General features: G+C 58.0%; 5 protein-coding genes across 5 annotated transcripts; 3 read left to right on the plus strand and 2 right to left on the minus strand.

The window, feature by feature from the left end:
- The first annotated feature begins 954 nt into the window (after nt 1-954).
- Nucleotides 955-1963, plus strand: EV422DRAFT_516509 (uncharacterized protein). The gene has a single exon (XM_053069388.1). The coding sequence runs from the start codon at nt 1125-1127 to the stop codon at nt 1608-1610; it is 486 nt and encodes a 161-aa protein (XP_052928582.1). The 5' UTR covers nt 955-1124; the 3' UTR covers nt 1611-1963.
- EV422DRAFT_516511 (uncharacterized protein) lies at nt 1964-4682 on the plus strand. The gene is made up of 4 exons (XM_053069389.1): nt 1964-2087; nt 2176-2857; nt 2925-3496; nt 3555-4682. The coding sequence occupies exons 2-4, from the start codon at nt 2268-2270 to the stop codon at nt 4586-4588; spliced, it is 2196 nt and encodes a 731-aa protein (XP_052928583.1). The 5' UTR covers nt 1964-2087; nt 2176-2267; the 3' UTR covers nt 4589-4682.
- A 25-nt stretch (nt 4683-4707) lies between these two features.
- Nucleotides 4708-5696, minus strand: EV422DRAFT_236550 (uncharacterized protein). Its single transcript, XM_053065615.1, has 4 exons — nt 5527-5696; nt 5341-5437; nt 5139-5214; nt 4708-5076 (listed from the first exon to the last, which is right to left on the minus strand). Exons 1-4 carry the CDS (start codon nt 5566-5568, stop codon nt 4827-4829), a joined length of 465 nt encoding a protein of 154 aa, XP_052928584.1. The 5' UTR covers nt 5569-5696; the 3' UTR covers nt 4708-4826.
- Nucleotides 5697-5955: 259 nt separating this feature from the next.
- On the minus strand, nt 5956-8286 carry EV422DRAFT_605290 (uncharacterized protein). The gene is made up of 2 exons (XM_053073775.1): nt 7751-8286; nt 5956-7505 (listed from the first exon to the last, which is right to left on the minus strand). Exons 1-2 carry the CDS (start codon nt 8155-8157, stop codon nt 6131-6133), a joined length of 1782 nt encoding a protein of 593 aa, XP_052928585.1. The 5' UTR covers nt 8158-8286; the 3' UTR covers nt 5956-6130.
- Nucleotides 8287-8529: 243 nt separating this feature from the next.
- Nucleotides 8530-10581, plus strand: EV422DRAFT_564213 (major facilitator superfamily domain-containing protein; the record flags this gene model as incomplete). The annotated part of the gene is made up of 1 exon (XM_053072171.1): nt 8530-10581. One exon carries the CDS (start codon nt 8530-8532, stop codon nt 10579-10581), a length of 2052 nt encoding a protein of 683 aa, XP_052928586.1.
- Between the last annotated feature and the right edge of the window lie 2316 nt (nt 10582-12897).

The raw sequence follows: 12897 nt of genomic DNA on the forward strand, positions 1-12897 counted from the left end.
CTTTCAAGTGACACGGTTTACACAAAGGTTGCGATCAAGGCATTAAATAGCAGCGGACTGGTGTTCTCCACTTCGCTAGGGGGCAAACCTTCCGATGGAGATGCTCTTTGCATGCGTCTGGTGCACGTGAACCAACCACCCCTAGTCCTTCGACCGGTCCGCCGTGAGGCTAGAAATCACCCAATTTGCTCGTCAACCAGATTTTGTCTGAGAGCATCAAAGTGTGCCTGCATATTGTGAACGCACCCGGAAGCTCTCGGGGTGGGCCCGCTACCTGGTATGCCTGCGGGAACGTTACATCTCACGACACTCCACCATGCCCTACCGGGAAATGAGTATTGGCGATGGAAGGCGTTGGTTGGGAAGGGGGTTTATCAACTGCTGTAGTGAAACGGAGCAGCTTGAGTTTGATTCCACCGTTTGCATGGAAACAACCGCCGGTGCCTTGCGAAGCGGAATGGCGGCCAGCTCCCGCGTATTCGAGCAGGATGGATTATGCAACACGCGGTTCTATGCTCCCTCCTTCGGATCACGTCGCACGCGTCTCCTTTCGCATAACACCGAGCGGGGTTTTGCTTTCGTAAGGGTCTCTTGTACGCGGTAAGTGGCAGTTGTTAGGGGGGGCGTGACTAGAAATTGGTAACTCGTGCTTTTTTACAGCCAAAGTGAACCATTTGATTAACAAACCTAACCCCTTTGCCTTCGGTGAGTCGGCCTTACCGGCCTCCTACAATCAGGGTCTGCCACGCTCCGCTCGGCAACTGTCTAACAGTCTAACCCTAACCGGAGTTGCTCAAATTTAGCACGAACTACCCACTTCTAGCCATTCCCCTTGTTAGGGTTAGGCGCTGGACGTTTCCCGCCCTCCCTGTCGAACGACGCCAGATTCAAACGCGTCCGGTTTGCATAAGCCACTCGCTTACGCGTTTCTTGCCCTCCTTTGTCTCCTTCCACCTCCTTCCGCCGTCCTCCCGTCCGCAATATGTGGAAGGACCAGCCGCCCCCTCGCCCTCCTTCCCATTCTCCCACATTCTTTCACTCGCCCCACTTTCAGTCTCCGTTTCTCTATCATTCTATCATTCTATCCCTGAGTGTTCAACCGCCGTTTATCTCCTCAATGCTCCATGTCACTGGCCAGGCTTACTGTACTGGGGGTAACCCCACCTCTCTCCTTCTCCCCGACATGCATTTCCTTCGAGGTGTTGATTCCGAAGGTAAGCGTACACTTCGCGGACCCTTTGAACCTTTTGTCTGAACTAAACCAAGCAATTTTAATTGGAGAACTACATGAGCAAAATCTTCTCGAGGTATGTGCGACTCTTGCTCGCCACCACACTCAAGTTGAACGATCGGGACTTGTAAGAATTGAGGTCAGTGCGAATGCTCCCGGGATTTTATGTTTCTACAAGGTTATAGGTATCTCATCTCGCTGGGAAATGCCACAGGAAGGTGAGGGAAAAATAGGGGAACCATGGTCGAGTTTGCAGCGTGTATCATCACCAACGCTTAACGATGCAGAGACGAAGCCTGCAACTAAGCCGCGAGATTTGGCATTTGCACATTCCTTCTCATTCCTGTTCTCGTTCCCGTGGTCGTTGTTCCAATCCTAGTTCGCGTTCTCGTCCTGGTCCTCCTTGTTCCCGTTCGCCTTCCCCTTCCCGTCCCCGTCCTCGTCCTCGACCTTCAGCTACGCTAGCCAAGCGGTACCCGCAAATGTTCCGCTGTCGTTTTAGACGAAAAATCTATGAGAGGCGCCCGCTTCCCACGGCACGACCTGCTGGCACAACTTGCTACTCGCTTCAACCCTGTCGCAGGCGGCAGCTAGCCCACAGAAAACCACGCTATAGGTAACATCCCAGACCATACCCGGTGCCGTCTTTTCCGGGCTTAGAGTGTGTGTTTTCTGTTGGCCTCTGGAAGCCTGAAGCCTGAGCAGTCTGGGGCATCTGGAGAGTCTTGAGGGCAAACGCGTCCAAATCCAGTTGGGAGTTGAGGTGCTCTCTGCCTCGGCTTCCCTGTCGGACAGTCCCCACTCGCCAGACCCAGAACGCTGTTCACAGGACCGAAGATACCCGCCATACTGGGAGGTAAGGTTGGGGCGGTGGCGGGGCAGCATTTTAGAATGCGCCTCACGGAAGGGCGGGACAGCCGACAATTGACTGAAAGACCATTTAGCCTCCAGGATTATAGAGACACACAGGTTGCGAAGGTGATTGATCGCAGAGTCCTCTGCCGCTATTCAATAAACCGCCGACCCCGATAGTGTCATGAAGTCTCCAGGCGCTTCGCAAAATCCCCACCATCCCCCCTCCCTCCAACTCCAATCTCAAGCCCTGGGCCTCCGCCAACGCACCGCCTGCGTCGAAAACCACCTCAACTGCCCCATCTGCAGCGACATCTTCGTCCTCCCCTTCCAACTCCAACAATGCGCCCACATCTACTGCCTGAACTGCATCCGCACCTGGATCCTGCACAAGCGCGAAAACGACGCTGTGGCGGATTGTCCCGAATGCAGGATGGAGATCACTACGAGACCGAAACACTGTAGCTTTGCGGCCAAGCTTATCGATTCGTATGTCGAGGTGTGTTTGAAGACACCGAACGTGGGCAGCTCGAGGGGGCAGAGGTGGGAGAGTGAGATGGATTGGGATCAGTCGCCTGTACGGCATCCGCCTTCCTCGTCGTCGTCGGCACCTGCATCCTCGTCGAGGGCCAATCCGTGGGCGGCTGTTAAGGAGAAGATCGAAGTCGCACGCGCACTTTTACGGAAGAAAAGTTTGGCGAGAACTCTCCCGTTTTTTGATTTGTTCCCGAACGAGGAGGATATGTTGATTTTCGATCATGAGGACGGCGTCAGGTTTGGGATTCTGTTTGGATAGGTCGTTCGTGGAGACCAAGCGCTTATCGCCCCCTTCTTCCTACAGTCGATGCTCGCGCTGCCACTGGGAGATCGAAGACGGCCGCTGCGTTGGCTGCGGACACGTATATAGCAGGCCCCAGGGTGCACCGCCACATATAGCCGAGGAGGAGGAGGAGGAGGAAGATGACGAAGCTTACGAGGAGTCGTATACTTCCGATGACGGGTTTGTGGTGGATGATGATGAGCCTGACGATGACGGTGGTGGCGGTGGTGGTGGTGCTGCAGGCAGAAGGACAAGGCTTGTATACGCAGAGGATACAGATGAGGACGAGGATGGACAGCCAGGGCCAAGCACGAACGGCAGCCGTCACGCTGCGGATATAACCTCAAGCGATGACGAAGCGAACGCCGGCCCATCGAACGGCAGACATCGTGCGGATATAACCTCAAGCGACGAAGATTCATACGTCGGCCGATCCGCGAACGGTCATACCCGTATCGCCGCAGACAGCTCGAGCGGAGAAGACGACGGGAGTGCGAGGCAGAGGAAGCGGAAACGGTCTAGGTTGATTGATGATGAGGCGGAGGAGGTTAGTGAGGAGAGTGATGAGGACGGGGGAGATAGTGATGATGGAGGTAAGTCTGCTCTGGGGCTCCCATACGTCTCATTCGATCCTTACTTTCCATTATCCAGTTCCCCACCGCCGCCGCCGTCTAAACCCCACCGACCAAACACGCGCCTACCTAAACGGGCTAGAAGGTAACTTCAACAACGACACTTCCGAAGAAGACGAAGCCGACTCCCCCGTGCAGCGGCGGCACCATTACAGCACCGAAGAAGAAGAGGATTCCCCCGTACGACACCATCACTACGACCCGGAAGAAGACGAAGAGGACTCCCCAAGGCCCCGTGTGGCCCGTCACCCTTACGACACCACGTCAGAAGAAGCCGGCTCCCCCGTACAGCACCACCACTACGACACCGAGGAAGAGGATTCATCCTCCCCACCACAACCACACCATCACCACGACACCGAGGAAGAGGAGGAGGACTCCCCAGGGCCCCATGTGGCCCATCACCCTTACCACACGGCATCAGAGGAAGCGGACTCTCCCATACAGCACCACCACTACGACACCGAGGAAGACGATTCACCCTCCCCACCACAACGCCACCGCCCATCCTCCTCCTCCTCCGACGACGACGATAGCGAATCGGACCATATTCAACCCCGGTCTCGCCGGCATGTCGCGGTCTCCTCCCCCTCGGACGACGACACAGAGGAAGAAGCTACAACCACCCACTCCCCGCCCCTCCGCACCAGCGAATCCGACCCCTCCATCGACTCACAGGACTCGGAATCACCGACCCACGCACAATCCCAATCGGACTCCCTACCCAGCTCCGAATCCGATGCGGAAGCAGAAGCTGCGGATGTCCGATCGGTGTCCCCCGCGGGTACGCTTGAGTCTGGTGGGGATGGAAGTGAACGCGGGCTGGAGAGTGGGGATGAGGAGATGGATGTGGCGCATTCGGATTCGGAATCCGAAGAGGGTGCGGCTGTGAGCGAGGGTGGGGAGGATATCGAGACTGGGAGTGGTAGTTCGAGTGAGAGTTCTGAGAGTTCTGAGAGTTCTGAGAGTTCCGAGAGTTCCGAGAGTTCCGAGAGCAGTGAGAGCTCTGAGAGTGAGAGTAGTAGTGAGGAGAGCGAGAGTGGGAGTGATTGAAAAGGGAGGGCAAAACGATCTGATGTGAGGGTTATGTGGGAGTTATGGCGTATGTTTATAGGGGTATATGTAGGCAACATTTCACAATCACACATTTTTGCGTTTGTAAAAAGTCTATTCCGCCCTTTGGCGACCAGACAGCAAAAACGCCATCGACGTTCACCCTGCTCCTCTCAACCTATGGATAAATACAGCCCCCCAAAAGCGCTTTGTTCCATCCCTCTTTCATCCCCATAGTTCAAACAACAAGATCGTAGACAACCTTCGCCGCCCCACCCAGCAAGCCAAGCAACCCGAGGTATCCAAACGAGCCCCGCAATCTCTTCTTCGGGTCGCCGGTCGCGTACCCCGTCGCATACAGCACGCGCGAGACGACCCACGTGGCGCCGCAGACGGAGGCGTACAGGGGCTGCGTGAGCGCGGTGGTGGCGTAGAGGACCAGGAAGACGGGGTACACTTCCAGGGTGTTTTGGTGGGCGCGTTGGGTGCTGTGGGGGTGGGGTTAGAGTGAGCGACGTGGACGTGTAAGTGAGGGCGGGGGGTGCGTTACCAGTTAAAGATATGCTTTTTGTTCTTCTTGACGTCCTTCTCGACGTCCTTGTCGATTTCGGAGCGTTCGGCGTACACTAACCAAAGAGAAAATTCAGAACAGTTGGCCGACGCACGTGCGGGAGTCATGACGAGGGATATCAAACTCAAACTCATATCCCCCCTTCCCCTGCACTCAATCGACAAGGTGGGACAGTACGTACTGTACGGGTACGGCACGTTGGCGGCCTTGCGCGCGCCGCCGACTTTGAAGGCGAGCCATTGGAGCGTTAGCGCGGAGGCTGCGGCGACGCCGAGGGCCTAGGATGATCACGCCGAGATAAAAAAAAAAAAAGACGGTGGCGTTAGTGTGCGTGCGGGGGTGTGAGATCGTGGGGAGGCAAACTCACGTAGCCGTGCTCGGGGGTGACGGTGAGGAGGAGGGGTGCCATTTGCGTTCGTGGAGAGTAGGAGGGGGTGGTTGCGGGTTGGGTTGATCTGGGGGTGTGGGGTCGAGGTGTCCCTTTTTATATGTGTGGGGGTTGTGCGACGCCGTCGCTTGATTACAGTACTCGCCACGTTACCCTTTTGGACGCGTTCGGATGTGAAGGGAACGGGAACACCGACACAGGAACAACTGACCTCGGAACCCGCTGGAGCTTGTAGGACAGGCGGACAGGCGGGCAACTCGTAGAACTTGAAAGAACGATGATGCAGTCGGCAATGAAGCGGAAGCGGGATCTTCGACACCCTTCGCGTGACCTTCCCCGGCGCAGCCCGTCGGAGCTGTTCCCTACCCCACCTTTCTCAAGTCCGGCGGAGTGCGCTCGCGCTCGAGCGAGGAGACGCCACGTTGGACGGACAAAGTTCCTATGGATTCAGTTTCATACAGTACATACGTGTTCTACGGTCCCATAACACAAGATGTTAAAATTGCTGTTGATTAAACGCTACGAAGATGTACTGTATACAGTCTGCTCAGCTGCTATCCTACAGGCCACGCCGCACGCCCATTTACAACTTTGGATTAGCGATTGCCCGTCCATAAACCAAAACATCATCCCCCCTCCCATCACCCCCCTCCTCCTCCTCGCCCAACCCCCCAACTAAATCCCCCACCCTCGCACACCACCTCCCCACAGCAACCCCACTCGCCTCCGCGTCCCCATGCCCCATCCCGCGCAACACAACCGCATGCTCAACCAACAACGCCCCAATCAACACCCGTGCCATCGCGAACCCGAGCGTGCGCGCGTGTCGTTCACGGTAGCCGGGTGAGGCCGCTGGAAGGCGGGCGACGAAGCCTTCGATGCGTTCGAGGGCAGTGGTGAGGACGGCTACCGCGTGCGGGTACGTCTCCCTCCCCGTGTCGACCATCCCGCGCACCGTTTCCGCGTAAACAGGGAATGTGGTTGCGACGATTTTGAGGACGTCCAGCGCCTGGACGTTGGTCGTGCCCTCCCAGATCGCATTCACCTGCGCGTCCCGTAACTGCCGCGCCAGGCCGGTTTCTTCCATGTACCCTTGCCCCCCGCAGGCCTCGAGGGCTTCGGAGATGGCGGGGACGGCGGAGTGGCAGACGTACATTTTCAATAACGGGGTTGTGAGGCGTAATAAGGTGGTTGAACGTTGCCGGGCGGCGGGGTGGGGGGAGCATTCGGATTCGCCGAGGAGTTTGACGGCGTAGAAGAGGAGGAGGGTGCATCCCCTGAGTGTGAGTGCGACCTCAGCCAGTGTCGCGGAATGCAACGGTTGTTCCTTAAGTCGTTTCCCAAACACGACTCGAGATTCTGCATACCCCTTTGCGATACTCAACGCGCGCTGGAGATGAGATGCGGCCCCCATCGCGCTGTAGATGCGCGTGATGTTCAGTATCACGCTAATGGTTGCAACGCCGCGGTTAGGTGTGCCGATGGGTGTTCCCGGTAGGTTATGGAGTTCGAGCTCAGCGGTGGGGAGGGCCCGTGTGCCTAGTTTGTTTTTGAGGCGGTGGATGCGGATGCCGTTCAATTCCCCATCGGGTTTGCGGAGCTCGGAGTAGAAGAGGGAGAGGCCTTTGGAGCCCGGCGTGCCTTTGTGCGTGGGCGACTCGAGCGTGCGGGCTAAGAGGAAGGTCATGTCGGAATCCGTGGCGGAGGAGAACCATTTGAAGCCCGAGACGCGCCAATCGTTATCATTGGTATCGGTCTTGACGGCAACGGTCTCGGTCCCGCCGACATCGGACCCGCCGGGGCGTTCAGTCATCCATTGCCCGCTTGTCCAGAACTGGGTCGGGTCACGACTTGTCAATCGTTTGAAGGCACCTTGCTTCATCTCCTCAGTTCCGTACAATTCGACCAAACGCGCGGCCCCGTCTGTCATTGCCAGCGGACACGAGTACATTGCCATGCTAGGAGTACGAGAAACGCGAGGTTAGTAACGGTACTCGATGGACGATACCCATCCACCATCCGCTCGCGACGAGGAGGTTCGGTTGGGTGGTGAGGGTAGTATTGCGCCTTTGGCGCAATGTGCCCCGCCTCATGGCTCGCCTGCATCAAACATCACTGCGCCGAGCGAACCCCACTTCGCTCGTCGATCACCCCCCTTCGGTCGTCGCAGTCGCTCGTCAATCGCTCACTCCGTTCGCTTTACCTAGGACTAGCAATGAACAATTTGGCAAACTGATAGATCCTAGCATGTTCCCCTAGATCCCTCCTCCCCTGATCATAAGCAATGGCCACCAATCCCTCCCTCGCGGCCATCCCCTTCATCCATCTCCATCCCTCACTCGTCTCCAACCTATCGACCCTCCTACACCAATGGTCATACTGGGTGAGAGTGGGAGGGTGTCGTTCAGCGTTATCACCCCAGTGAGCAATATCGGACACGGCGCGTTGGCCGATGTTTATGAGGTCGGGGGTGATGCGGGTGAGGTGCGGGGCAGGGAGGTAGTGTGCGAGGATGCCCTGGAGGGCAGGGTCGGCGAGGTATTGGTTTTGGAGGGCGGGTGGGGTGAAGAGGAAGCCCGAGTCTGCGGTTGCCGGGGGTGGGGGAGTCATGACGGCGAGTTGAGACGACCCTTGTGCCTATGGAAAGAGTAGTGGGCGGAGGGGGTTGCTCTCTGGGGGCGGCCATGGCTTCCGCCTCTGTTCTTTTGTATTGCGGGTGGGTCTGGTGGGTTGCAGCCTCAGGGCAGGGGGAAGTGGAGTCCGCGGGGTTCGCTCCTCTCGCCTTCCCACGCGCCGCCTCCCTCTCCTCCTGCTGCTGAGAGAACATCCGACTGTGCCCCCTCGCCCGCTCCCACACACAGACTACACTGTCAGACTGTCGCTGCCTGAGTGAGTCCTCTTCATCTTCTCCCTCTCCAGTGAGCATGCCGTGAGCTTTTGCTGAAAGAACCCCGTCGTTCGAAAGATAACCGCGCAGCCCGGATGGGCCACCCGAAGCAGAACAGACCCCTCAAAAAACTGACGGCAGCTCACCAAAACAGCGTTGACCAAGACGACGGCGACGACGACGACGACCTCAGTGGTGAAGGAGAGCAGAGCAGGAGGGACGGACGGACGCGCGCAGGAGCGGTGGAGATTGAAATGTCGCCCGTGTCCGCAATGTCGCCCCGCCGGACGTCGGCGGACAACCTCACTGAGAACGGGCGAATACCATCCGGGCGCCAGCCAGGATCACTAGAAAGCGGGGAACGGCCTTCAAACTTGGTACACCATCACCCCCGGCATCGCCACCGCCGCGCACCCGACCACGCCGCTCCCACACCTTCCGACCCCACTGCCCGCCGCCAAGCCTTCCTCCTCCTCCTCTGCCTCGTCCCCGAATCCATCCTCGAAGCCATGCTCGTCCCCCTCTACCCCTTCATCGTGCGCTCCCTCCCTGGCATCCCAGCCACCCAAACGGGCTATTACACCGGCTTATTAGGCTCGGCCTTTTACGCCCCTTTGCTCGTCACCAACATCTTCTGGGGCCACCTGTCCGACCGGCACGGCCGCAAACCGGTGTTGATGATGGGAATCGCGGCGGGCGGAGCTGCGGCGACGATGTTGACGTTTGGGAGATCGTTTGAGGTTATCTTGGTCGGGCGGTTTGTTGCGGGCCTGTTTGGAGCCAACTCGACGGTGACAAAGGGGATGCTGGGCGAGTTGTTTGTGGATGAGAGCGGGAGGGGATGGGCTTATGCGATGTACGGCGTGCAATATGGAGTCAGTGGGATCCTCGGCCCGTTTTTGGCCGGATTACTCGTTGATCCTGCGACCAAGTGGCCTGGCGTGTTTGCAAGCCCGTGGTGGAAGGAACGACCGTTTGCCCTTGCGTGCGGCGTTGGGGTCGCGTTGATGTGTCTCGGATTCCTCCTGCTCACGACCTGCGTGCATGAGCCGCGAAAGGCGCGCGTCGGGAGTTACGCGAAGCTGGACGGCGGCGACGAAGACCTCGACATCGACGGTGAAGAAATCGACGATTTCATGGACCAGGACACCGCAGCCGCACACCTCTCCAAATCAACCACCCTCAAACCGTCTGGTGACACCGACCCAACCCCTTCCCCACACCACCCATCCTCCCTCTCCTCCCTCGACTCCGACTCCGACACCGAGGACCCCGCCTTCATCCCCACCGTCCAATCCTCAACATCCCTCCTCATCTCACCATCACCACGCCCCTCCTCAACCTCTACCCACCATACCCCCACCAACGCGCGATACCCCCTCCTAACCCGCCAAACCCTCCTCCCCATTGCCTTCTACTGCACAATCGCCTTCGTCAACATGATGGATTACGCCGCTCTTCCACTATTCTTCTCTTCCGGTTACATCGCCCCCTCCTCCCCCTCCCAGGGGTCACCACCCCAACCGCCCAGTGATACCCCGCAACCGATAATAGGCCTCCGCCTCTCCCCCACAACAACATCCCTATACCTCTCCACCATCGCCATCACAAAGCTGGTCACGCAGCTGGTGTTGTTCAGACCTTTACTGGCGAAATTGGGGAAATGGGGCGCGTTCAGGGCAGGCGGCTGGTGTTTCTGTGTCGGGAATGCCGGGGTTGCGGTCTTGGTCGCCCTGTTTGCCAACACCTCCGCGACCCAGTCCCAGCAACACCCTCTCCATGCGGAGAGGATACCACCACCCCAGCAACAACCGGAACCCCACGATCTGTTGTTTCTCTACATCCTCCCCCCGCTCCTCACCCTCGGCCTCGCGGAAGTCGCGGGTTACCTCTCCATCATCATCCTCATCACCGACTCCGTGTCCCCGCTCTACCTCGGTGCCGCGCACGGTCTCGCTTCCACTTGTGCGGCCGGGGTACGGGCGGTGGCGCCGGGGGTGGCCGGGAGCGTGTGGGAGTGGGGGAGCGGGGTTGTGGGGTATACGGGAGGTGGAGCGCACGGGTGGGTGGGGTGGGGGAGTGTGGTGTTTGTAGGCGCGGCCGGGGTGGCGGCGGGGGTTGTCGGGTTGGTTGGGTTGGTTAAGTAGGGGATAATGTAGATGTTGGGTTTAGGTAGGAGCCGGGGGGACGTACGTTTTCCCCGTCCTCACCCATTTTTTTGGGGCATGATGAACTCCTTCACGCCATCAGACTTGATCCAAAGACAGCGATGTGTTCCCTTTTGAAGCAAGTACATGAGCTGGAATAACTATACCCTACCATCGTTTCGTGCGATCATCTTTGGTGCAGACGAGGTGGAATCGAAAACGTCACAGTCTTATGCGAGAGAGAATGAAGGATACAGTACGCGGGCACTATATACTGTACAGATATCGCTCTATGGGATTCCGCGGACGGCTGCCCCATCATGCATGACACGTTCCTCTTCGTCGACTGCCATCGACGGTATCCGTTCAAACGACATACCATGAGCGGCGACATCCCACCGGGAAACACCGCATTGGTCACCCCCACACGGTGGACGCTGCCGCTGTGCGTTTGGAGGTACAGTATACTCCGATGCTCGGCCCCTCGGTTGCTCACTCGGCGGGTCTGAAACGGTGGGGAAGGGTACGGTACTGTGGCCGTTTAGCTGGACTACAGTACTGTACAGTATGCAGTTCAGCGAAGACGCATCCCCGCTTGCAAACATCCACCGGAGGCGTGCACGACGACGGGCTGAATCACAGAGCTACGGTAAACGGGTCAGCACACAGTCTGACGGCATCATGACAAGGTGATAGAGGAGCGGGGACCCCAGTCCTCGTACCGCCACCTGACCTACAGTATGGGCACAAATGACCCCCGGCATTCTCGCACCATTTGCTCCCGAAAACGCCAATGACGAAACAGTGCGTCCCCGTCACCTTGATGAGCCGGTTCACCCCATGCTTCTGGGGATCCGGAAAATCAGCGGGGTGCGCATCGTTCGGTTTGTAATGGTACGAGCAGCGGCGATTCCCGGGTTGTGGCCCCGAGTCGAGCAAGCAAGGGGAGCTGATATGTTCCGGTCTCGGGAGCTTCCCCTCTGCCCCACGTACATACAGTACATGGCCGAAACCGCAGAGTGCGTTCCGCCGCGCGAAACACTGCCTGCATCCCCTGAGAACAGGGGGACCGCTGCTGGTCTTTTATGCATTTTGTGCTCGGTGGTCGACGTTCAGGTGGGCATGCGAAGGCGACGTCATGCCCGTCGTCGCTCATCAGACTCACGTCTGGGTCGTTGTTCGTGTCGTGGCGGGGTGAGAATCGGGAGATGCTTGATTCCCATCCCCATTCCGTGCTGCGTCAATTGCAGATCATTTCAGGTCCCCAAATGCCGAGATGGGCTGGTATTCCGGATACAGCGGAGATAAACCCAGCGATACTGTACAGTACTATCCTCGGTACGCTCGCGACTGGAGCACCATTCTGTGCCTGCGTGACCGACCCAAAGGAGCACCCGATACTACGCGGCAACTTGACTGAGAGCGTTTTTTGTCCGTCGCCATCAAGGCGGGCCCTCCAACCTTACAACATGGCGACGAAGTGGGGCCGTTTGATGTTCCTGTACGTCCGGAGATCCCCCCAGTCCCTCCCGCAAGCTGAACGCCATCAAAGTTCGCAATCTTTACTGTACATACGCCTGCGCAGGTGTTTCGAGTCCTGTATGTCGAGCAGCCAGACAGGTCGCTTCGCGAACCAGATACAAATTAGCAAGCCGTCGAACCACTGTCGATGGAGGTAGCAGGTACCGTGTTACAGGTCTGATCGTCAGAACATATTCGGCTTTCCGATATGAGGGCTGAACGATACCGATGTTCCTCATCCGCGCATGGACAGATATGTCACCAGCCAACCACCCGTTCCGACGCCAAAAGCCGATCTCTGCAAAGACGCCAACAAAAAAAAGTCGCAGTGATGACACGAAACAACATGGCGTTCGCCTCAAGCCCCCCTCCTCGTATTCACCCCAACCCTCCCATTCATAAATAAAAAAAACCCCAGTCACCCCGGAGGCTCCCCCCGCCCTGCCGATCCCGTTTTCCAGATGTGTACCTGTGTTCGCCGCGCCCCTCCGGTCCCTTTGGATTGTGGCCCTGCGATCTATGGCGCGCGCGCCCGAATTGCATGGCGATTGTGCCCGGATATAATAAGTGGCAGTTCATGCTTCTTGAAAAGGGCGGCGGGCGTTATCTTGGGGACACAGGTGTGAGCGGTGTGTGTGCATGCGACCGTGGTGGTTGGACAATCTTATCTCTGGTAGGTTTTTGGTTTCGCTTGGGAAGGGAAGGCGTGGCTGGTTTGGGCAAAGTCACCATCTCGCGCTCCGCACATGGGGAACCAATGCTACGGCTCGCCCACGGCGATGGGATTCGGGGAGG

Source organism: Fimicolochytrium jonesii (assembly GCF_025526975.1).
Source record: "Fimicolochytrium jonesii strain JEL569 chromosome Unknown EV422scaffold_3, whole genome shotgun sequence".
Taxonomy (NCBI): Eukaryota; Fungi; Chytridiomycota; class Chytridiomycetes; order Spizellomycetales; family Powellomycetaceae; genus Fimicolochytrium; species Fimicolochytrium jonesii.